The sequence below is a fragment of the Microcaecilia unicolor genome, chromosome 5 (assembly GCF_901765095.1).
Source record: "Microcaecilia unicolor chromosome 5, aMicUni1.1, whole genome shotgun sequence".
Lineage (NCBI taxonomy): Eukaryota > Metazoa > Chordata > Amphibia > Gymnophiona > Siphonopidae > Microcaecilia > Microcaecilia unicolor.
In genome coordinates this window covers 263,978,068-264,003,116 of record NC_044035.1, presented here as the reverse complement: position 1 = coordinate 264,003,116, position 25,049 = coordinate 263,978,068, and the positions used below count along the sequence as shown (strand labels likewise).

The following is a 25,049-nucleotide window of genomic DNA, read 5'->3' as shown; positions in this document are numbered from 1 at the left end:
AGTCCGCATACCCAAAGCTGGTGGTGGGAATCAGCACTAAATCCTATTCTATAAAGGGCATTTGGCGTGAAGTGCCTTTTATAAAATGTAGCTTCAGTGTGGATTTTTCCAGCGCCTAACTTTCATCACCATTTACTGAATCTAGCCCATTGTGGGATGAAGCAGTTAACAGCTTGTGGTTTCTGCACAACACTTTCCACAAGTGTAATCAGATCTTTCTACAAGCCAGTTTCATAGGACATGTGTGAAACCCAGACTATGAGAAAGTAATTCTATATAATGGGCATCTATTTGCAGCAGCTAAGAAGGCAAACAGAATGTTGAGTATTATTAGAAAAGGGATGGAAAACAAGCATGAGGATGTTATAATGCCATTATATCGCTCCATGGTGCCACCGCACCTGGAGTATTGTATTCAGTTCTGGTCGCCTCATCTCAAAAAAGATTTTAAGGAATTGGAGAAGGTGCAGAAAAGGGCAACAACAATGATAAAAGGGATGGGACGACTACCTTATGAGGAGAGGTTAAGAAGGCTAGGACTCTTTAGCCTGGAGAAAAGGCGGCTGAGGGGTGATATGATAGAGGTCTACATAATAATGAGTGGGGTAGAGCAGACAGATTTGAAGCGTTTGTTTACGCTTTCTAACAATAATAGAACCAGGGGACACAAGATGAAATTAGAATGTAGTAGATTTAAAACAAATCAGAGAAAGTTTTTCTTTACTCAGCGCATGGTTAGACTCTGGAACTCATTGCCGGAGAAGGTAGTGACTGCAGCTGGCCTTGCTGAGTTTAAAGGGGGTCTGGACAGATTCCTGAAGGAAAGGTCCATTGATCTTTATTAAATTTTGGGTTTTTGCCAGGTTATTGGGGCCTGGATTGGCCACTGTCGGAGACAGAGTGCTGGGCTTGATAGACCTTTAGTCTTTTCCCAGTGTGGCAGTGCTTATGTACTTATGTAACTATTCTATAAAGAAAAGTAGGCACCTACTTTTCTTTATAGAATACTAGTGAAATACATTAAATACGTTAGAATGAAAAAAAAAAGCTAACTTTATTAGCTAGTCTCCATACTCTTTACCCCATAGGAACATCAGGGCCCAGTTCAGTCTTAGAAAAAAATAAAAAAGAGAGAAGCAAGCATTATTAACTAGTTTCTATAGTGTACAACTCTTTCCTCATATTTTAAATGGGGTGAGGGGGTTCTTTCACCAGGGTGGGGGGGTGTTCTTTCGCCGGGGGGGGTGGCTGCGCTGCACAGGGGGGGTGCTGCTCCCGGGGGGGAGGGGCGCATCGGCGATCCGCCCTGGGTGTCAGCGCCCCTAGGAACTCTGCTGCCCGTCTCATCTTCCGCCAGGGTCGCTTTACTCATACTACCCCTCTCCTCAAGACCCTTCACTGGCTCCCTATCCGTTTTCGCATCCTGTTCAAACTTCTTCTACTAACCTATAAATGTACTCACTCTGCTCCTCCCCAGTATCTCTCCACACTCGTCCTTCCCTACACCCCTTCCCGTGCACTCCGCTCCATGGATAAATCCTTCTTATCTGTTCCCTTCTCCACTACTGCCAACTCCAGACTTTGCGCCTTCTGTCTCGCTGCAGCCTACGCCTGGAATAAACTTCCTGAGCCCCTACGTCTTGCCCCATCCTTGGCCACCTTTAAATCTATACTGAAAGCCCACCTCTTTAACATTGCTTTTGACTCGTAACCACTTGTAACCACTTGCCTCCACCTACCCTCCTCTCTTCCTTCCCGTTCATATTAATTGATTTGATTTGCTTACTTTATTTATTTTTTGTCTATTAGATTGTAAGCTCTTTGAGCAGGGACTGTCTTTCTTCTATGTTTGTGCAGCGCTGCGTACGCCTTGTAGCGCTATAGAAATGCTAAATAGTAGTAGTAGTAAAAGAAAGTCATTTTTTGTTCTTTGCCTGCTGGAGAGGTAGCACTGCTACTGACCTGAATTAGATGCTAATTAAAGTGTGAGGACATAGAATATTTGCAACAGTTACTAAGAGCAATCTGATTACTGGGTTAGCTTCAAAGGGTATGTTTGAAGCAGTCTCCTATAGAGAGGAAAGGTCTCACTTAACTTTCTTTCTGAGATGATCTGAGAGAAGAGGACATTTCTCTGGGTAAGTGACATCATTTTGCTCTGTGCTTGGTAACTTAAAGATTTTGTTTAAAAGAGGAATTGAAGGATATTGATAAAAAAAAGCAAACTTTATTAGCTAGTCTACATACTCTTTTCTAAAACTTGAATTTTCTGCTACTGCATGGCTCTTGTGGTAATTTCATATTTAATTGGCGTGCATCCGCTTCCCACGTTCAAAAAATAATGTTTATTTTCTGACGTGCGTCCGCTACTCGCATCAAGTGGCATTTGAAGCACGTAGGTCAATACCGCCCAGTTACTGTGTGAGACCTTACCACTAACTCAACAGCTAGCAGTAAGGTCTCAGACCCAAAATGGATGTGTGCCAATTTTTATTTTGCCGCACGTCTATTTTCGGCAAAAATTTTAAAAAGGCCTTTTTTATAGGTGCGCTGAAAAATGGATCTGAGCAAGCCCAAAACCTGCGCCTACACTACCGTAGGCCATTTTTCAGCACACCTTAGTAAAAGGACCCCTAAATTGTATCTAGACTTTCATTAATTTTTTTATTTAAAAAAGGTTTTGCTTAGTAAATCCCCTTTTCAACTGTGTTGGGTAGTTAAAGCACTAATAGATGTGAACCACTGTTATCGATCACAGCCATTGTAGGATAATGTAGTCAGGGCCGTGCCAATGCGGTAAGCGGGGTAAGCAAGACAGGGGGGTGCCTGCCTTCGAGGGGCGCGCTGCGTCCCTGCCTTCCGCTCACTTGCAAAATCTTTTACCTGAAGTTGCAATTCTCCTATCTCCCCTGCCCTCCTTTTTATGGCAAACCAGAAGTGAAAGCAACACAGCAGTATTCACTGAGGGAGGCAGGCTCTTCAAACTATTTGAGAAAATGCAACCAGATTGCTATATATGCTTTGGTTTGGGGATAACTCCTCACTCAGGGTGAGCTTCAGAGCTTGAACAGCATTCAAATTAAAGAGAACCTGAAATGTTAAAAGTGCTAAAAATAAGTTTTAAAAGTATTTGCATTAAATCTAATTGCAGAATTCAAGTGCTGGGAGTCTATACTTGGTTGTCATATGCTCAGATTTTTTTAAATCATATGCAAATTAGTCCATTTTGGGAGGTTCTCATTTGCATATTTATGGATAAAAAATGATGGAAATGTTTACAGCCTTAATGTTAGGTCATGGCTCTGATCAAAAGTGTGAAGTTTGATTCAAAAACGAAGGGCTTATCTAGTGTTTTTGACTAAAAATTCCCATTACAGTGTCTGTATGTTAATCTGCATTCAAATAGAGCTCTCTGATTGGATGATCAGCTTCTGTTAGAAATCTGCCGGGAAGGGAACACAGTGAGAGAGCAACTGACCGTCGGTTTGGCCAAGAGAGACATGCAGCTGTGAGTTCTTGTGTGTGTTGACTGAAATTATAAAAGAGTGCCTGATTATGTGGTAAATGAGAAAATATGAATGAAAAGAGGTTGGTGGAGATTGAAGTTTGAGGTTTCTCTAGTGAGAAAAGGATCTGAATATTTCAGGATTACTTGAAGTTTACGAAGAATAGAAAAGGGTGAATTTCAGTTTGAGTGTTTAAATCCTATAAGCTATATAAAGGCTAGGTAGATTTAAGTGACTGTAAGCAAGGAAACCTTAATATTTGATCTGAAATAAATATTTGATCTGAGATAGTTGATCAGAGATAAATGTTTGATCTGAATTATATCCTTTGGTGCAAAGGAGATTAGAAAAAGAATCTTTGGAAACTAAGAGGACTTTGCTCACATTTTGAATTAGCATTCCTATTTTGAGTTGGAAATCTTTGAAGTGTTATGAAAATACATTTTGCTTTAATGAAATTGCTAAACTTTAGAGTCAGAGACTTATCAATGAGGGATACATACAGTGCTATTTTTTCCTGAGGTCCGGCTTACTTGCCTGCTCCCTTCTGTTCCTGCTCTGCTAGACGGGGGGGGGGGGGCAACTGATAGTCTGCAGGGGGGCACCAGAGACCCTAGGCACGGCCCTGAATGTAGTGATGTGGCCTACACATGCCCAGTTGTGTTTTACATATATAAGACTTGATCCGAAAGTTCATTCACTTTCTTACCTGCTTACAAAGGCGATGACATCTGCAGATGTTGACAGCAAATCCACTTGCCAGTTCTTGGGTTTCTCTTCCCTCTGCTTTCTTACTAGTCACACTAAGAGCAGTCTTACCATGGAAATCATATATTAGACAATCAGTTCTTCAAGTGTTTCAGTAAGAACACTCCTTGACAGGGCTGCCAAGAGACTGAGCCGGGCCCAGGGCAAGGCCGCCACTGGATCTCCCCCCCAGGATCGTTGCTTCCACCAGCCCCCCCCCCCCCCCCCAGGATCATTGCTGCTGCTGCTGCCGGCCCCCCCCCCCAGGATCATTGTCACCACCGCCGCCACCGGGCCACACCCAGGATAGTTGCCACTGCCGCCAGCCCTTCCAGGATCCGATGCCCCACCCTCCCCAATCGCTGATGCCGCCCGCCCTTGGTGGTACCTTGGCTGGCGGGGATCCCAAGGTCCTGCCATTAGAAGAGTTCATCCTCTAGTGCTGCTCTTCTTCCTTCTGCTGTGTGGCCTTCCCCTGCGGCCGCTTTTTCTCTCAGGTCACTCATGTGCGGCATCAGCGGGAAAAGCAACCTGCAGGGGAAGGCAATGCAGCAGACTATGAAGAAGAGTAGCCTGCTGTGTCTGTTCCTCCAGGTCCTCCCCAGCCTCCAAGGGGGCCCGGCATCGGAGTTTTCTCCGACACAATCACCCGGGTCCCATCAGAAGCAGGAGAGAGAGAGCGACCCAGGCGCCGGGCCCCCCTTTGAGGTCTGGGGAATTTTGCCCCACCCCCTGCTCCCCCCCTTTCGGCAGCCCTGCTCCTTGAACATTCCAACCAAAAGCAACTGTAGTAAGCAATGAACTCATAGTGGAGGACTGCTGTGACTGGCACACTGAACTATTATCAGCAGTGCACTAAAGTACTTAACATAACATCACCCAGCTATGTAAATAAACTGACTATATACAAATACCTATATCAGGGCTTTCCAAACCCACAGCCAGTCAGGTTTTTAGGATAGCACAACTGGGTTCAGCTCATAACTTTCTATGCAGTTCAAGACAAGTTACTTTCAGGTTAAGTAGATATTTTCCTATCCCTAGTGGGCTTACAATCTAAGTTTGAACCTGAGGCAATGGAAGATTAAGTGACTTGCTCAAGATCACAAGGAGCATCAGTGGGATCTGAACTTGCTTCCCTCGTTCTCAGGCCACTGCTCTAGACATTAGGCTGCTCCTCAATGAGATAACTTTACATTCATTGAAGACTCAGAATATGCATATTGATCTCATGTATACTCATTGTGGCTATCCAAAAAGACTAACTGGCCAGATCAGCTTTGGGAATCCCTGGCCTATATGTTTACAGGCACTGTAGTTTTGTAGCCCCTCGTTAAAGCCAGCTCAGTTTCATCATGTGATTGGTCCGATTCTGGAAATATGAAAAGTTTGTTTCCAAATGGAAGATTTTGACCCCATTGTTCATTCAATAACAGCTAGTCATGCTATAGAATCTATTGGGGATGTAATACCTGAAGTGTTCACAATCGACTGGTACTATGTGTTGTTTTCTGGGATTGTTGAATGCACTGCTTATGTATATAACTGAATAGATGATAACCGGTTAAAAATAGGAGCAGCGCCTGTGAGCAGTAACAACATGGTCTCATAGGCATTCTGTCCCCATAGTCAGCTCCTAAATTCAAGGAGATCCCATAAAGCAGAGATTTCCAGATTGTTTCTTCTTGAGAACTCTCTGACTGTGAGTAATTCTTGTGCAAAATGTGTGAAGGGACAGTAACGAGTTGATGCCTTGATGATGGTTTAACTATTTCTGAGTTTCATGCTTCTGCAGATTCTACCACAAAAGATAGAAAATCAATAACGGGGAAGTAAAGAGCATTGGAGAGCTAAATAAGAATTTATCAGAGCATCCCAGTGTAGCTTAATTATGGAGGATTCTGGGTTTGGAGCATCCCATCTCTAAGGCCCCTATTTGACACAACTTGTTAGCTTGCTCATACAACACTCTGATAAAAATATACCCAGTCATATTCTAAAATACTTATTATCCTCAATCACTATGCAACGCTACAGACTAAAAATTTAAAGAAATCATAGTCCAAGAAGGGCAGTATGTGACCTTGTCAATTTAATATACAGAGCGCCATATATGGACTCTTAAGGCAGCCCCCAATCCAAAATCAAAGTGCAAGTGGGCACAGTTAGTTGAAAACTGGGTTTCGTATGTCAGTCAGGACTAAGCTGTTGTGTCTCTTTCTGTTCAGAAGGATGATGGAGAGTACAAAAAAGCAGAACGCTGTGATTCCCAAAAGGACTGTTCCTGAAATCAGTGCACTGGTGACCGAGTTTAGCTGGAATGGTGCGCCGTTTAGCTGGGCTGTAAAAGATGAATAAATAGAACATTATGATGGCTTCTTGCTCTCTGATTGTAGCATTATTAGCCACCTGAAAAGACATGTCAGGCATGGTACCATGGCAATTTGAAAAATACTGGGCATTGCATGCAACTGTGGTATAGCAACAAAGTGAATAAAGGGGATTGGTCCATTCATCTGATCCAGATTCCTGCCAAGCTACAGCTGAGCCTCAGCTTCTCTTAGCTTTGCATATCTCAGCTTCTGCATCACAGATATGAAGAGACCTCAGACATTCCAGTTTGGAACACTGAGGCCTGAATCCTTTTAAAATGTCATATAAAAGTTTTTCTTCGGAAACTGCCAACATCTTCAAATGCATTCAAGTCATAATAAAAGGGTCAGCACAAAAAAAATTCTGGAAAGATAAGATCGATCTGTCAGAGATTTTTAAATCCTATTTTATTAGCGCTGACAGTGACCCTGTAATAAGTGCAATGATCATTTTAGCAATAACATAACTGGCAGAAGTCTGTCTACTACTACTACTACTTAGCATTTCTATAGCACTACAAGACATACACAGTGTTGTACATTTGAACATGAAAAGACAGTCCCTGCTCGACAATCTAATTAGGACAGAAAAACAGGACAAAATAAGAGATAAGGGAATTACTAAGGTGGAGATGATAAAATAAGGGTACTGAACAAGTGAGTAAGGGTTAGGAGTTAAAAGCAGCATCAAAAAGGTGGGTTTTTAGCCTAGATTTGAAGATGGCCAGAGATGGAGCTTGACGTACCAGCTTAGGAAGTCTATTCCAGGCATATGGTGCAGCAAGATAAAAGGAACGGAGTCTGGAGTTGGCGGTGGAGGAGAAGGGTGCAGATAAGAGAGATTTACCCAATGAACGCAGTTCCCGGGGAGGAGTGTAGGGAGAGATGAGAGTGGAGAGGTACTGAGGAGCTGCAGAGTGAATGCACTTATAAGTCAGTCAGTCACAGATCACTGTTAATTAAAGCTAATTACAGTTTTCTATGTGCTGGAATTGCTTTTGATTTTTTGCTGATATGCTCTGAACTTACCATGGAAGGAAGCACACCATACCCAGCAGTATATCTAGTAAGTATTCAACCACTCTGGAGCACTTGCTTCAGGATACAACTGATAGATAAGCCAATAACAGATTTGTCTTGGGAATAATGAACTTCTTGATAAATCTTATATCTTCATTATTTTTTTTTCATAAGACTCCATCTTGTGCCCATTTCACTGCTATTTACTGTGGGACCAGTTAATCAGTAGGATAAACCAAGGCATTAACCAGCTGGCTCCACAGGGTGAAAAGTTTACCCTGCAGATCTAGTAGCCTAGTGAAACTGCTCTGCTCCCTCTCAAAACCAGCCCCTATGCATGGAACAGAATCAGAAATTACTGACAAATATAACCTGCACAGGCACGTTTTAGATAGAACATCCAAATTGGAATTGAGAAGTTCAGATTGAGACATCAAGTTCTGCTAGTATTTTAGAACAAGTTCCACTATCTAAAATACATCCATGAATGGGCATGAATCTTCTGGTTATGTGCAGCTTGAGAATCCATTTTTCAAGCATCAACCCTCAAATTCTGTATAGTGCAACTAGAGTTGTGCATGAAAATCTGGGTGTATTCTGATTTGTATGAGCAACTCAATTGGTTAACAAGCCAATCAGTGTTGATAATTAGATGTTAACAAGCAATTATCGGCACTGATTGGCACTAATTAAAATGTAAATGCACTACTCGCTAAGCATAATCTATAAAGTAGTCCATGTAAATCTCAAAATGGGGTGTGGCTGTGGCTGTGGGAGGAGCATGGGCGGGTCATCGGCATTCCTAAAATTTACACACAGTGTTATAGAATAACCTGTTCTGTGCCTAAAATTGGGTGTTGGCATTTTCACCAGCTTTTCATTGGCGTTAATGGCTGCGCCTCAATTTTAGTTGCATGGACAATGCTATGCATAGTCTAAACTGTGCCTAACTTAGGCACAGTTTATAGGGAAAGGGAAATGGGACTTGATATACCGCCTTTCTGTGGTATTTTGCAACTATATTCAAAGCGGTTTACATATATATATATAGGTACTTATTTTGTACCTGTGGCAATGGAGGATTAAGTGACTTGCCCAGAGTCACAAGGAGCTGCAGTGGGAATTGAACCCAGTTCAGGTGCGTTTAAAGAATGACACGGGGACGGGGACCCAGCGTAACTGCGGGGATGGGGATTGAGATAGATCCCAAGGAGACGGGGTGGGGATGGGGACAGAGCCCATGGAGACGGGGACAAACTTTGTCCCTGTGTTATTTTCTACTTTGAAGCCTGTTAATGAACAGGACTGTTATTTATGTTTGAGTGATACAGACAACAATATTTTGATTTTTTGGAAAAACAAGCAAACATGCTCGCCACAACTAGCAAAATTTGCTTGGAGGATCCTGTATATCCTGCTACCAGCATATCTTCTAAGAAGACATCTCCTATTGTCGCAAGGACTATAGAAGACAGGAGAACTAGACTGAATCCTGAGATTGTTGATGACTTCTTATTAATCCACAGATGAAAAAAATCATAACAGTGCTTCATAGGGCATATTTCTCCCCTCTAGAGCATACAGAATGGGTTGTATTTTGTACTCGTGGACATTTTAACAGGGTGAATTAAGATTCCTTGGGGTAGTAGAAATCAGCTATTATTGGGGTTGGAATGGCAGAGGGTGGTGGTGAGGAGAGTTATTATAGCTGCTCGCTGTTATTATTGTTTTCTATTTGTAATTTATACACAACAGTTGAACAGCATATTGTTCCTTTTTATACTTTAATAAAAAGATTTAAATATAAAATCATAATTGTTCGAGGTTTCTGCAGATGAGGACAGAGTCCATGGGGACGGGGACAGAACCTGCGAGGACAGGGAGGGGACAGAGACAGGGCCTGCGGGGACGGAGACAGAACCTGCAGGGATGGGGTGGGGATGGAAACAAAACCCACGGGGACTGGGCGGGGACGGGGACAAAATTTGTCCCTGTGTCATTCTGTAGGTGCGTTTTCCATTTGTGCTGTTTTTTTTTTGTCTCCAAATATAGAATCTGGCCCCAAATATTTAAAATGCCAACAGATGCAAACATAAATGTCTGTGTGCTGGACACTGGCACATACATGTGTATGTCTGCTATTATTAGAAAGCTATATTTTTAATGTCTCCACAAGCTTCACAGCATTTGATAACATTTGCCAGTGTCTCTTTCGGGTATGAGGGGAGGACAAAAACAGTGGGGGATTAATCCCTCCAATGTAGTTTACTCGGAAGCACTTTAGTTTCCTCCACCTCTCCTATTCATTTTTTGTTTTGTGTTTCTGCCCCCACATCACTTTCCTTAGAGCAATGGAATCTTTTTTTACAAATATTACCGAGGCATCAACCAGGAACAGGTGTAAATTTGTTTGAGTGAATTTATGCACTATTTGAGATTATTCTGAAAACCTACTGTACAAAGGTACATATATTGCCTTTATAAGACAGGTAAGGTCCAATATTCCTAAAATGTTGGGCCCCTAAATTTATGCTCCTACATTAACCTCCTAAATTTGTGCCCTATTTTCAGCCAAACTTAACAGCATAACTTTTTAGCTGAAAATTCATCTCATTTTAGGAGCTTAAAAGTTATGCTCATAAATTTAGGCCTGCCATTTGTTTGCCTAGATTTATGAGCCTAATAGTGCCACCCACTTGTTATGCTCCTAAATTTAAGAGTTTAATGAAATTTTGGAAAAAAAAGCTTAATGCACTCATCCCACTTAAATTTTGAAAGAAGCTAATTTATAAGCATAACTTTCAAAGTTAGGCGCATAAACCCTTTGACTATCGGGCCTATGATCTTTTTGACATTTTACATACATATCATGTTATGAAATAACCAGGGTTGGCTTAACCATTGAGCCAGATGAGGCTCTGGCACAGGGCGCCAGCAATTAAGGGCTCCAAAATACCCAACCTCTGACCTCACCTGGTCTACAGGTTAAGGCTTTTCTTCTCCCCCCCCCCCCCCCAAACTCAGTCCAGTCTCTTCCTTTCTCTCCCCCCCCCCCCACCCCCACCCCCCTTGAGGCTCTAGCACTGCTCCCTCATCTCTCTCACTCCCCTGTGGTCCTGCAAAGTTTACGTTGGTCACCAATGGCAGTGCCAACATCAATAGCATCAGAGGGTCTTCCCTCTGCTGTGTCCTGCATCCTCTGATGCAATTTCCTCCTGAGGGCAGGATATGGCAGAGGAAAGACTCAGGAGCTGACCAAAAGGCAGCCTGTCATGCTACTGCTGCTTTTGCTGCTGGCAAACACAGAAAACTTTACAGGGTTTCTGGGGAGTGAAAGAGGTGATGGAGTAGTTCTGGACCCACAGAGATAGAGACAGAGGAGGGAACGGGGGGGGGGGGGGGTGAAAGATGCCGGCTCAAGGGAGGGAGAGAAGCCAAAGCTGTGGGGAGGGTGGGGGTGCTGAAAGCAATGCGACAAGGGGGCGCCACCGAAGCAAGTTGGCTCAAGGCACCACTGTCTTTTGAGCTGGCCCTGGAAATAACTCCCTTAAGGAGTAGCTTTATAAGTGACTGGAGCATACAGAACAGCATTTTGCTCACTCGGTGCATGCACACATGGCACCTACTTTTATGTGATATGGAAGTAATTTTTAAAGCATAAAATGTCAAGGGAATGTGCAGGCATAAAAAGTAAGCACCAGCTACAAAGGGGGTAATTCTATAAAGACCATGTCAGGAAAGCATGTAAATGACTTGAATACCAGCATTCGTATACTATTCTATAACATGGTGCCTAAATTAGCCACACTCGGTAGGTAGTCAGGCACTGAAATTGTTTCCACAGGGCAAGATATCATCTTTTGGGCAAAGTCTGTGCCACTTCTGCTGACCTCAACTCCCAGTCAGCCATTTCTTGCATTCCAGACACTAACAGGTAGCACAGTCAGATGTCCAAAATTTCAAAATCCCTTTATGCAGCAGGTTGAGGGGGAGGGGAGACCATGCAGGGGGGAAATTTGTATAAAAGTTTGGAACCAAGGAGTAACTCATTTTGTAGTTTGTAATTTTTACACCTGATACTGCTATTTCTGCTGCTATGGGCAACTCACTCAATGTATCCAGCCTGCTTGATTTGGTTTATGCACAATGTTTGGTTTTGGCACCCTTTTGGTTCTTGATAAAGATATTTTTAAAAAATGGTGCCTAAATGCAGTGGTTTGTAGTTAGCTGTTCGCATGGGTGGAGTCTGAGCATTATGTGGGTGGGGTGCACAAGTGCACACCGATTATAGTATATAATAATCTACTCATATCCCTTTGCAATTTAGTCGTGATCATTTACATCACCTCTACAGCTGGTGAAAGTCAGTTTGCATTAATTCTAGGTGCATTTGACATATTATACTGGTATTCTTTCTTTCTTTTTTTAAGTAGCATGTGCTTTTCTTTATATAATAGGTTGCAAGTAAGCTTATTGTAGGCACCACTTAATAGAACTACCCTCCACAATTCCTCCTATTGCAGGATGTAACCATTTTCAAGGGTCTAAAGGTGGAGATGGGTGGAATAATGATGTGTGTGTGTACTGTACTATATATGCATACACACATAGGTGGTAATTATTATTTAAAAGATTCTCGACTTTGTATTACCCAGATTGTTACCCACGTACCATGCTCAGAGTGATTGGTTGGTATCTCATCTGTGCAAAACATAAAGAGCAAAAAATTAATTACTCCTTTGCAAATGAATCACTATATCAATAAAGTTTGATATAAGACATAAGAAAGCATTTGGATGTGTTACATGTATAAAAATGCCATTTAGATATGTAAATCTTCATATACAAGAGAGCAATTTTAGAAGCGGTGCTATTTATACATGTTTTTATCCAGTACACACAAATTGGAAGAAGATGTGTTCTGGGCATAGTTTGGCTGGACCTTCAAAGTATGGGCCCTGTTGCTAAGCCGAGCTGTAGACGCACTAAAAGGAACAGATCAGTGTTAGAACTGGATGTAGTAGAGGAGGTAAAGAAAACAGAGGGAGAAAGAAATGACAAATGGACAGGAGACCTTTGGAAAGAGAATGAAAAGAAGACAGAAAGTAGTAAGAAGACTGGGGTCAACACAATTAGAAAAATTAAGTTTTATTTAGGATGAATTAATGTGGTAGCCATGTAGTCCACTTTAAAGGTTAATTAATAAAAAGAAAAAATAGATAATAAGATAATATCTTTTTATTGGACTAAATACATTTTGTTAAAGAATAAAGGGGTTTTTTATGCCTATGATTGGAACAACCCTATAGATCCTGCTATTACAAAAAGGAAAATGCAAGTAGGGTTCTGAGACTTTTTCCCCTTTATGCTAATCAGACTATGCTGCTACACATTAGCTATTAATTTTTTGAGTGGTAATTAATTGTTAGCCTTAAGAAGAGTGTTTTGGATAAGAATATGTAAATGAAACATAAAAGCTTTCCAATGACAGTCTCACAGGAAGAGGATAAGGTGGGATGAGAAACAGGGAGTGCTGATGGGTGATAAGAAGGTAACAAAGCAGTATAATTTATGGTTTATAATGGGATAGAAAACCCAGATCTTTGTTAAGACCTGTCTGCTGGGTGTCAAAGTATTTCATCATTTTGACTTCAAAAGTCTTACATACCTGGAATGTCTTAAAAATTCCTATATTATTCTCAGCATAAAATCAGTGATGTAGTGTTCTGATTTTGTAAAGTGTTGTCCCCTTCTTCACATTTTTTTATACTTCACCCTTAGCCCAACAAGTGAAATATGTGCATAGAATTTAGGTGTAATCAGTTCTATGCAGATTACAAAAGTTAAATTTGGAAATTACCAGAAATTAACATTACATTGAGACAAAAAATGAAATTCCCTTTAAAATTTACAGTAAAGCCAATGACAAGGTAATAAATCACCAATAATCATTAATCTACAGATGTAAGTGTTGGTGCTTAAATGTCAGTGATATCTGCGTAATTTACAGTATTCTATAGGTTTTGTGTGTAATTGGGAGTCTAGCCCAGGTTCTGCTCATGCAAACACATTATGCACTAGCCAGTTAGTGTAAAGTATAATGTGCTAACTGGCTAATGCTTCAACACTCATGCCACTCCCCTTAACAGAAAATTCCTAAAAAGAATTCATCAATGTTAATGCGCAGAAATAGTGAAAGTAGCGCAATCCCCCTTAACACAGTTGCGAGGTTGCCTGTTTCAGTAAGTTAACTGCATGTTAAAGGCTTAACATTCTTTAGTAAAAGGGTCCCTTTCTGAGTTTGTACAGTACAAAATAATAAGGTTTATACGGACAGTCCTACCATTCCTTGTTATAATCGGTCCAGCTGAGACTACAGCGCTTCCAGAGGTGATCTGAGGGGTCCAAGTTGTCCTTCTTAGAATGTCTCTTCTCTCCCTGTTATTACAATTCTGAGGAATTAATTAAAACCAAAGTTAAGACTAGAAATGAATAGGCCTTTCTATGTCATCACCATATGTGCTATGATTTTGATTTTTTTTTAACATTTAAAAACTTGATACAGATGCATGTTCTCTCACATTGTAGCAGGAACCAGTGATGTGCTGTTTAGATTTTAATTAAAGTAAATTTTATTAAAATTTTAAGGATAACAAACATCCAATACAATACTAGATAGCAATCAGGCTTATTTTCAAAAGAGATCGCCGGCGATCTTCCAACACAAATCAGGAAATCGCTGGCAATCTCCTGATCCCAGTCAAATCGGTATTATCGAAAGCCAATTTTGGCCGGCCCCAACTGCATTTTCGTCATGGCACCGGCCAACCTTCAAGGGGGCGTGTTGGTAGGGTAGCGAAGGCGGGACGTGGGCGGGGTGGGCGTGGTTACGGGATGGCCGGCTTCACCTTATAATGAAAAAAAATGGCCGGCTCGAACGAGCATTTCGCCGGCCGGACTTGGTCCATGTATTTTTAGGACCAAGTCTGAAAAAAGTTCCCCAACTGACCAGATGACCACCGGAGGGAAGCGGGGATCACCTCCCCTTACTCCCCCAGTGGTCACCAACCCCCTCCCACCCAAAAAAAAAAACTAAAACTTTTTTTGCCAGCCTGACATGTCATACCCAGCTCCTTCACAGCAGTATGCAGGTCCCTGGAGCAGTTTTTAGTGGGTGCACTGCACTTCAAGCAGGTGGACCCAGGCCCATTACCCCCCCCCCCCCCCCCCCCCACACACCTGTTACACTTGTGGTGGTTAATGTTGAGCCCTCCAAAAAACCCCAAAACCCACTGTACCCACATGGGTTTACATATAAAGTAGCGCATATGAGTATATCTTGTTGGGCAGACTGGATGGACCGTATGGGTCTTGTTCTGCCGTCACCTACTATGTATGTAGGTGCCCCCCTTCACCCCTTAGGGCTATGGTAATGGTATAGAGTTGTGCGGAGTGGGTTTTGGGGGGAATTTGGGGGGCTCAGCACCCAAGGTAAGGGTGCTATACAACTGGAAGCTTTTTTTTAAGTGCCCCTTAGGGTGCCCGGTTGGTGTCCTGGCATGTGAGGGGGGCCAGTGCACTACAAATGCTGGCTCCTCCCATGACCAAATGCCTTGCATTTCATCGGGTTTGAGATGTCCGGGCCCGGTTTCCATTATGGCTGAAAATCGGAGCCAGCGATCCTGCTCTAAACCCGGCAAGCGATTTGGCCGGCGCCAAGCATATTTCAAAAATACGCTTGGCTCCACCCCCTTGCGGAGCTGGCCCCGAAGATGGCCGGCCATCGATTTGACCGGCGCCATTCAATTATGTCCCTCAATGTTTCCCAACTTCCATTCCATATGAGAAACAATGATAATAGACACTTCTTTCACATGTATTGATAATGTAGAACAATAATACATATAATTGGAGGAAAACTGAATAATGTTATGGCAGTTCAAAAGTTTGAATTGAATGAATACACAATCTCAACAAATATACAGATGAAATTAACAATGTACTTTAATGGAAGTTTGATTCTGTTCATAGTTGAGATTTATATAGACAGCAGGTTGGTTTTGGACCATGTGGAGGGGCATAATCGAAAGGGGCGCCCAAGTTTTCCTGAGGACATCCTCGCAGGACGTCCCGGCAAAGGGGCGGGGAAACCCGTATTATCGAAACAAGATGGACATCCATCTTTCGTTTCTATAATACGGTCGGGGACACCCAAATCGCAAAATTTAGATCGACCTTAGAGATGGTCGTCCACGATTTTCGGCGATAATGGAAATCGAGGACGCCCATCTCAGAAATGACCAAATCCAAGCCCTATGGTCGTGGGAGGAGCCAGCATTCATAGTGTACTGGTCCCCCTCACATGCCAGGACACCAACCGAGCAACCTAGGGGGCACTGCAGTGGACTTCAGAAATTGCTTCCAGGTGCATAGCTCCCTTACCTTGTATGCTGAGCCCCCCCAAAACCCACTCCCCACAACTGTACACCACTACCATAGCCCTTATGGGTGAAGGGGGGCACCTACATGTGGATACAGTGGGTTTGTGGTGGGTTTTGAAGGGCTCACATTCACCACCACAAGTGTAACAGGTAGGAGGGGATGGGCCTGAGTCTGCCTGCCTGAAGTGCACTGCGCCCACTAAAACTGCTCCAGGGACCTGCATACTGCTGTCACGGAGCTGGGTATGATATTTGAGGCTGGCATAGAGCTGGAAAAAATATTTTTTAAATTTCTTTGAGGGTGGGAGGGGGTTAGTGATCACTGGGGGAGTAAGGGGAGGTCATCCCCGATTCCCTCCGGTGGTCATCTGTTCATTTAGGGCATATTTTTGTGGCTTGGTCGTAAGAAAAAAAGGATCAGGTAAAGTTGTCCAAGTGTTCATCAGGGACGCCCTTCTTTTTTCCACTATCGGTCGAGGACGCCCATGTGTTAGGCACGCCCCAGTACCGCCTTCACTAAGCCTCTGACACACCCTGTGAACTTTGGTCATCCCCACGACGGAAAGCAGTTGAGGACGCCCAAAATCGGCTTTCGATTGTGCCAATTTGGGCAATTTGTGTCAAAAGATGGGCACCCTTCTCTTTCGAAAATAAGCCTGATAGTGTATATGATTTTAAAACACCTATAAAAGATCTTTAATTAATTTTTTCAAACTCTTATAGTAGCCATGGAGGGGCATTTTCAAAATAAATGTTTATCAGAAAACATCTAAAAACACAAGTCCATAATGGAAGAAAGAACTAAACGCTTTCCAATATTCAAAAATAAGAAAAATAACGTTTAGAAAGAGGAAGCACTGCAAACGTCATAGATATTCAGAGATAAACATCTCCTCCAATCGGAAATATGCTACATAAAAAATGCAACTACTATACTGGTCTCCGCATCAAGAAAGCGTCCATGGCAACTGCAGGACGTCCCTTCCATATGCAAAACATGCATATATACCACTGAACCTGGAGGAACATTCCTCAGTGTGCACAGTCATGTCTCTGTGCAAGGAGCCAAATTTCAGTGTGTCAGAGACAGAGCTCCTGGTCCTCCTGTGCCTCAGGCAAGGGAGAGAAATATTTAAGTACCACTACACCTATGGAACTTTGGAAGGCTAAGTGCTTTGAAAATATGCCTCCAAGTGAGGAGCATTATGTGGAGGAGTGGCCTAGTGGTTAGAGTGGTGGACTTTGGTCCTGGGGAACTAGATTCGATTCCCACTGCAGGCACAGGCAGCTCCTTGTGACTCTGGGCAAGTCACTTAACCTTCCATTGCCCCAGGTACAAATAAGTACCTAAGCCGCATTGAGCCTGCCATGAGTGGGAAAGCACGGGGTACAAACAAACAAAAAAAAACATGTTGTAAAAAATAGTAATGTATGTGATACAAAGAAGGCCCATCAACTGAACCCTATCTCTACCAACTTGTGTTTTACAGACTCTTCAGTATCCACAAGGACCTTGAGTCACATCTACAGAGAAGACCCTGCCCTAATCCAGTGCATGAGGGAGCGCCTCATGGCCCCACATAAATACTACAAACATAGCACCCCTATAACAGTTCTGTCCCCAATCAAGGCTTCAGTATGCAGCTACCCTAGATTGTAAGCTCTTTTGAGCAGGGACTGTCCTTCCCCATGTTAAACTTGTACAGCGCTGCGTAACCCTGGCAGCGCTATAGAAATACTAAGTAGTAGTAGTAGTGTGCCTACACCCCCATCTCTACTAGAAGGTATTGCAGGCAACCCCTACCTAGAGATGATATGGAAAGGAAGGGGGCAGGGGGGGAAGCCCTTTGGATAGAATCCTCCAGCAACCAATAGAAAAGTGCCCAGCGTGTCACACACACCTACCTAGCACATTGCAGCCGCTCCAACGCAGCAAAATCACACATGGGTCTAAAGACAGATTTAGCCTTACCCTAGAAGCTTTTAAAGCAGGTCTAATTCTAGCCATTTTTCTTTCCACCACCAAGAAGTCATTTTGCTATCTGTTATTGGCAAAAAAAAATGTTCAGCATGTAACATCACCCTTGTCAAGCCCACAAAATGTCCCCTCTGGGAACGTATTCTTTTCAAGAACTAGCAGACTTGGACTCCTTTATTTTTGTTGTTTGATTACATGTTTTTCTGTGAAAAATACATATATGTGCCTGTTATGACATTTTTGTGATGTTTTTCTGTTTCAAAAATGAGTCCCTTAAGATCTAAAGCCCCTATAATTAGAAGATAATTTTATATGGCTCTTCTGTGTGTAAAAACATCATTTTTCACAAGAAATAAGATATGGCCTAGAAAGTACTGTAAATATGTATTTACAGTACTTTATATTGTATGCCCCTGAAGCAGCCCTTGGCAAAACATGGCCATGTTGGGCATCTGTTTTAAATAACATGGAACAAGCATAACGAATAAACAAGATTTTATCCTTTTCATCAGCTAGCTGTTCTCTTCCACGTGTAAATAAACCAATACTGGATTACGCTAGTATTCTATAATGTGATCTGGGCACCCAGATGTCGTTATAGAATAGCCTCTGACCACATGGCATTCAGGCACCAAAAAGGATGCACCCACTTAGAGATTTGCCACCAAGAGGTCAGACAATCATAGTGGCTGGCACAATTCCAATGCATGTGCCGCCTCTCCCACAATCTATATAGTTGAAACTCAAGTATGTACGTCTTGCCCCATCCTTGGCCACCTTTAAATCTAGACTGAAAACCCACCTCTTTAACATTGCTTTTGACTCGTAGCCACTTGTAACCACTTGCCTCCACCTACCCTCCTCTCTTCCTTCCCGTACACATTAATTGATTTGATTTGCTTACTTTATTTTTTGTCTATTAGATTGTAAGCTCTTTGAGCAGGGACTGTCTTTCTTCTATGTTTGTGCAGCGCTGCGTACGCCTTGTAGAGCTATAGAAATGCTAAATAATAGTAGTAGTAGTTGAATATATGCATTGAGCAAAAATGAGGGAAGAAAACAAGTCTATTTGCATAATTTGCACTGTTTTAAATTTTATTTCTTCTGATATATAATAAATTAATAGATACTTTCAGAGATGTCATGTATCTGGGCTTCGAACAAAATATAATATCTCTCACAGGCAATACAGAAATTAGGTAACTTTCTACTAATAAAAACACATATAGAGACTAAATACAAAAACAATTATATCTTGTTGAATTGGAAGGTTGCCTACCCAAACTGTGCTAACTGGGGCTCTACTTCATATAATTAGTTTTGTTGAGTTAATAATGGCTTCTTCTGGCCTCAAGAACTTACAGGAATGATGTGAAGGCAGTCTTCTGCTCTGCACAGCTTCGTCACGCAATGCAGAAAAACTGTGGACATTTTCTGATTTTTGTGCTTCACGAATCGGAATACTTCAAAAGAAAAACGTCCCATCTGACTCTTTCCATTTTCGATAATAGTTGTCTGAGGGTCCTTGTCACAGCTAATAGTTAAGAGAGGTGAGAAATGGAATATCAAAGTGCCGTGGTAAATCTGAGAAGTTTTGCCTATATCTTGGGCATATCTACTGTACCTGTATCTGATTAGCTTTGTATATACTTTATAGTGCCAATAGTGTGCCATAATATTGAACAAGAATATTAAGAGTATACTATAAGTACTGTATAGTTAGTTTGACTGGAACTAAGAACTGACATGCAAACTACTGAGACAAGCAAAAGCTAAAATCCAAGTCCAATGGTTTATATGTATTTAAAGCAAAATATTTGCTTCATTTATGAAACTAAAACACTATCTATATATTTTTGTCAAGGGAAAAATCCTTTATTTTATAGTCCCATAAGTTTTTTAACGTTCCCTATAATAAGTAGGTCTCTGGAATGCTGGAACCAGTTCTGAAACCATTTATGGACAGGTCTTCCCTATCAACATCATTGACCCTATTTTTCCAAAGGAAAAATCTTTATTAATAATAGAGAGCAATGATATTAGAAGCTGATACACACCTTAAAAAGAGATCGTATCGAAGTTCGTCATTTGGATTCCCAGAAGGTGTGGTATAACAGTAGTCCATCAAGACATTCCACCTATGAGAGTAGCAGAAATATATTTAGGCTTCAGGTCATTTTTCTAAGATATAGAAAGAATCTCTGCACCTTAGAGCAATTTCTTTTTTTTTACAGAGTTTAAAAGATTACAACAGTAGAAATGAAAAAGAAGAAGCCAATAATGAAACTCTTTCCCCCCAATATTGTCAGCAGTGGTGAGCGTTTTTTAAAATGCTTAGAGGCATATTTTCAAAGCACTTTGGGAGGCTAAGTTCCATAGGTTTCTATGGAACTTTGGGAGGCTAAGTGCTTTGAAAATATGCCTCTTAGCGTCCCTGGCTAAATTGGCTCCAAATATTCAGTGTTTGGCCATGTCTGGGCACTGGTACTGAATATTTTGCAGCCAAGTAAGGGTGGCAGGCTGCTGGAGCTTATGCAGGCCTGGCCAGTATTCAGCTGGGTCTGCATAAGAAAGTTATACAGGCACCGGCTTAAAATTGAGCCTGGACCTGCATTAAAAAAAATTTCCCCTTTCACGCTCCCGATGTGTGGCCCCCCAACAGCTCTTCCCCCTCCCCACTGGCAGCATCCCCATCTCCCTGTCAGGATAGGACCCCCCCTTGGGTCTACATGACCTCCCTGGTGGTCCGCTGGGGCATCATGGGCAGGAATGAACCCCCCTTGCTCCTGCCCCTAGCGGCAGTTTCTTCAAAATGGCTGTCACAACCTCTCACTTAACTTATGCGATCCTCGGCTAACTTTTGCTAGCGCCCACATAAGACCCGGTACCTCCCCCGTGCTACCCCCTGGCCTGCCCCTGACTGGCCTACTTTTTTTTTTGGACCAGTCAGAGGCGATATTCAGCAGCATTCCCGACTTTAGTATCACTGAATATCGGCCGTTGGGCAGCGATGGGCCATTTAAGCGGGCCAGAGCCTCTACAGCCCCCTTAAATCACTCTGAATATTGCCCCCTTTGTCTAGTTTCCAGTTCCATGAACACTTTCCCCATTGTTTTACACAGTGCGCCATATCGTCACGTAACCTCCACGCTACAATGACAGTTTTATGCCAAATGGGGTGAAATCGCAGGAACGTGTGTAAGGTCAGTTATGCGCTATTCTATAGCTTGGTGCCTAAGGGGCCGATATTCAGACAATGGAAGGCAACCCAGTTAACTCTCGGGGTTGACGGTGTGACTGGATATTCAATGCCAGGCTGTTTCTGGTGACCGGCATTGAATATCCGGTTTATTTTTGGCAGGTTTTAAACATAACCAGCCAAGCCAATATTCAGCACTGGCTGGTTAAGATTGAACTGGCCAAAGATAGGCCTGCTATTTGGGTGGCCCAATTTGACCACCAAACGTAGCCAGTGATGTGCTGAATGTTAGCGGATAGCCGGTTATATCACGTGATATAACCAGTTAGCTGCTAAGGGCCTTATTCTATAAAGGTTATGCTCCTAAATTTAGGAGCATAACTTATGCTTATAAATTAGGACATACATTTTAGAAGCGTACATTTAGGAGCACAATCTTTATAGAATAAGGTTTTAAGTGCTGATTGGGAGTATTCAACAGGAGATAACCGGCGATCTCCTGCTGAATATTCACGGATAGTACTGAATATCGGGGGGGGGGGGGGGGGTAAGTGTTCTAGCATGTAACTGCAAAGGGATATTCATGTGGAAGGGGTATGGGTTGGCCATGAGTGTGACACCAAGCGACTTGCACAGCTTATAGAATACTGTTGGTTATACATGCATGTGCATTTATGCCTGCTATTGTCATGACATAAGTGGGTGCACCTAAACATTGGCATATAACTGGCAACTTAACGGTAATATTCTGAAATGGATTTGGCACACATATTTGCCAGTATAGAATACTAGCTTAGCGCACAGAGTTTTGGTGCCTAACCTTTACTACCCTTTATAGAACTGACTCCTTTGGGGGCAATTCTAGAACATAGATCAGTGGATCCCAAACCTGGTCCTGGAGGCACCCCAGCCAGTCAGGGTTTCAGGATATCAACCATGAATATTCATGAGAGAGATTTGCATGCACTGCCTCCACTGCATGCAAATCTATCTCATGAATATTTATTGTGGGTATCCTGAAACCCTGACTGGCTAGGGTGCCTCGTGGGCCAGGTTTGGGGGCCACTGACATAGATGCTAACAGTTGCAAGCCTAACACATTAATGTCTAGAATAATGGCATTTACACACATGTGTGCCAAAATTCCACATAAGCACTATTCTGTAAATACATGCTTAAGTTACATACCCCCTAATTCAGTGATTGTCTGTGCAATTTAATTAAATAACAAGCTAATTAGTGCCAATAATTGGCTTTTAGCAAGCAATTATTGTCACTAATTAAATATAATCAAACTTTACTCATGTAAATTTAGGCACAGGATCTGCACCTAAATTTTACATGTGAGTTGAAAAAGGGGGCACAGAAATGGGCATAACAGGGGCATTGCTATGATTAATGCATGTAGATATAGAATAACGGGGAAATGTATCTAATTGAGGCGCCTACATTTACACCACATTTCAGTTGGAGCAAAGCTTCCCGGGTATAAGCGCTATTCTATAAACCGTGCCTAACTTTAGCATGGCTTATAGAATAACATTTTAGAATTTAGTTCATAATGCATATTTGACAGATGGGTGTACACATGAGCAGAGCCTGGGTAGGACTCTCACTTACAAACATAACTTATAGAATACTGTAAGTCACTGGCTTATGACTTTTTACTTGTGATGTCATTTGTGATGACTGCATTATTTAAGACAGCTTGTTTTTGGTTGTAACACGCGGCTTTTGGCTGTGCGGCACGCTAGAGAAGAACACATTGAACTATTGGTACCATACGCATACAGTAGACTTCCGTTTTAAGTCCTGTGACTCCTGATGCAGGCAGCTTTTTGCCGCCAAAACACTAGCCCATGTCACGTCTTCAGTTTTTTGGTGCCTAATAAAGACTTTCAACTTGAATGCTCCCTGCTTGAGAGACGTGTCTCCCTCTACTTCCTTTTGATCTCCATTGCAAATTGTTGAGGGCATCTTCCTGTTTCCCCGTGGATCTGACTTTTAGGTACCGACACTTTCGCCAGCTCTATGGCTGGCATAAGTGCCCGCACCTATAGGCATGTGCCTATAAGGCTAGTATTCCATAAAGGAAATAAGTGCCTGCATTCCTTTATAGAATAGACTCCTATCAGGCACCCTGTTATAGAATTGCCCTGTTCATAACTGCAGGACTGCAAATGCACATCAGCAATGGTCTAAGATGCCAAATTATGAAGAGGTCAAATACTAAGACTAAAGAGGGGCTTATTAACCTTTGCTTTAAGGACATGTGCTTCAACGGAGCACCATGTTGACAGTCTAACTTCCTCCACCTTCACTCTTTCCAGTCCTGTCTATGGGTGCCAAAATCTTACATCCAGCCCTGTTCATGGCATTTCCCTTTGAAAATGCAGTAGGCATGCAGATTGTGGGTACAATATACCCACATATTTTTACACCTGCATGGGAGCAGGTGGAAAAGTTAATGGCAAAAATTGCACATAACAATTGACTTTTACAGTCTTCAGCCCTCATTTTCTTTCCTTGACCAAACTCCGCCCATTCTTTCAGGCAGGCAAAAGTACTCTTGTATTTACCTATATAGAATCATAGGGGCAATAATCAGTCCACGATTCTATACAGGTAACACAAGTTCACTCAGGTAAATCACTTTGATTATTGCCCCCCTAACATGGGGGGCTGGGGGGGTTCATCAACACTGAGAATTTTAATGTGAAACATGGTCAAAAGAGCATCTTTATTCATAAAATTAATTAATATGACAAAAGAGAAACATTACAAGACCTTCCATCAAGATTAGTTGCTCTCACTGAAGCATATATTTTTGTTTTCAGTGGCAATCCAGTGCTTGGTATAAACAGCGGCTGACCGTAGGTTGAATCCTGAAAAAGTTCATGAATATTGTTAGAATGTCTCTAAAATGCAGAACACATGCAATTGAATTTCTCCAATAAGAAACATTACAGTACAAAATATAGCTCTGGCCATATGGTTTTGCAGATATTTGTCCACAAAACAAATACATTTACTCAGTGTTTCCTTACTACAAAATAAATATTGATGTTGTTATCTACAAGACTGTGCTACCAAAACTACATTGGTAAGACACACTGGACACAATGAGCTAGTACAAGTCAAGAGACCTACTGTGGTCTACACCAAACTACATGCTGAAATCAGCATTCCTCATTCAGTTTTTATAACCTTTGCATAATATATTTCCAAAGTAGTTCTAAGAGCAATCTTACCTAAACTAAATGACTAACCTTTAATAACAAAGCACCAACCCTGTTCTATCATAAAAGAAGCAAAAATCAGTCTTTGGGTCCAATTCTGTAAATATCAGTCATCAGGGCTGATGTTAGACATCCAGGGTCCCAAGGTAGAAAGTGGGGCGGGAGCCCGATAGCCTGCCTGCAGCCTATGCCTTCTTCAGCTTGAGGCACATGGGCAGCAGTGCAGCAGAGAACCAGAAGAGTCTATGTGTGTATGTGACCGAAGAGTGACAGACTGTGGTCGTGTGTCTGAAGAGCAAAAGTGAGTGTCTGTCTGTCTGTCTAAAGAATGAGACTGTATGTGCACGTTTGAACAGCAAGAGTATGTGTGTGTGTATCCATCTGTCTGAAGAACATGAATATGAGCAAGAGGGTATTTGTCTGAAGAGTGTGTGTGTGTGTGTGTGTGTGTGTGTTTGTGTGTGTGTGTGTGTGTTTCTATATCTTTCTCTGATAGGGATAGTGCCATATAAATACAGGGGTCAATATTCAGTGGGATATAATCAGG

General features: G+C 42.2%; 1 protein-coding gene across 1 annotated transcript in view; it reads right to left on the bottom strand.

The window, feature by feature from the left end:
• Positions 1 to 6,418: 6,418 nt before the first annotated feature.
• Positions 6,419 to 25,049, bottom strand: part of ZPLD1 (zona pellucida like domain containing 1) — a 41,606-nt gene continuing 22,975 nt past the window's right edge. The window contains exons 5-10 of the mRNA XM_030205112.1: positions 24,051 to 24,148; positions 20,122 to 20,202; positions 19,427 to 19,598; positions 13,989 to 14,097; positions 12,317 to 12,346; positions 6,419 to 6,594 (exon numbers count right to left, since the gene is read on the bottom strand). Coding sequence (XP_030060972.1) covers positions 6,419 to 6,594; positions 12,317 to 12,346; positions 13,989 to 14,097; positions 19,427 to 19,598; positions 20,122 to 20,202; positions 24,051 to 24,148 — 666 coding nt within the window. The remainder of the gene's footprint in view (positions 6,595 to 12,316; positions 12,347 to 13,988; positions 14,098 to 19,426; positions 19,599 to 20,121; positions 20,203 to 24,050; positions 24,149 to 25,049) is intronic.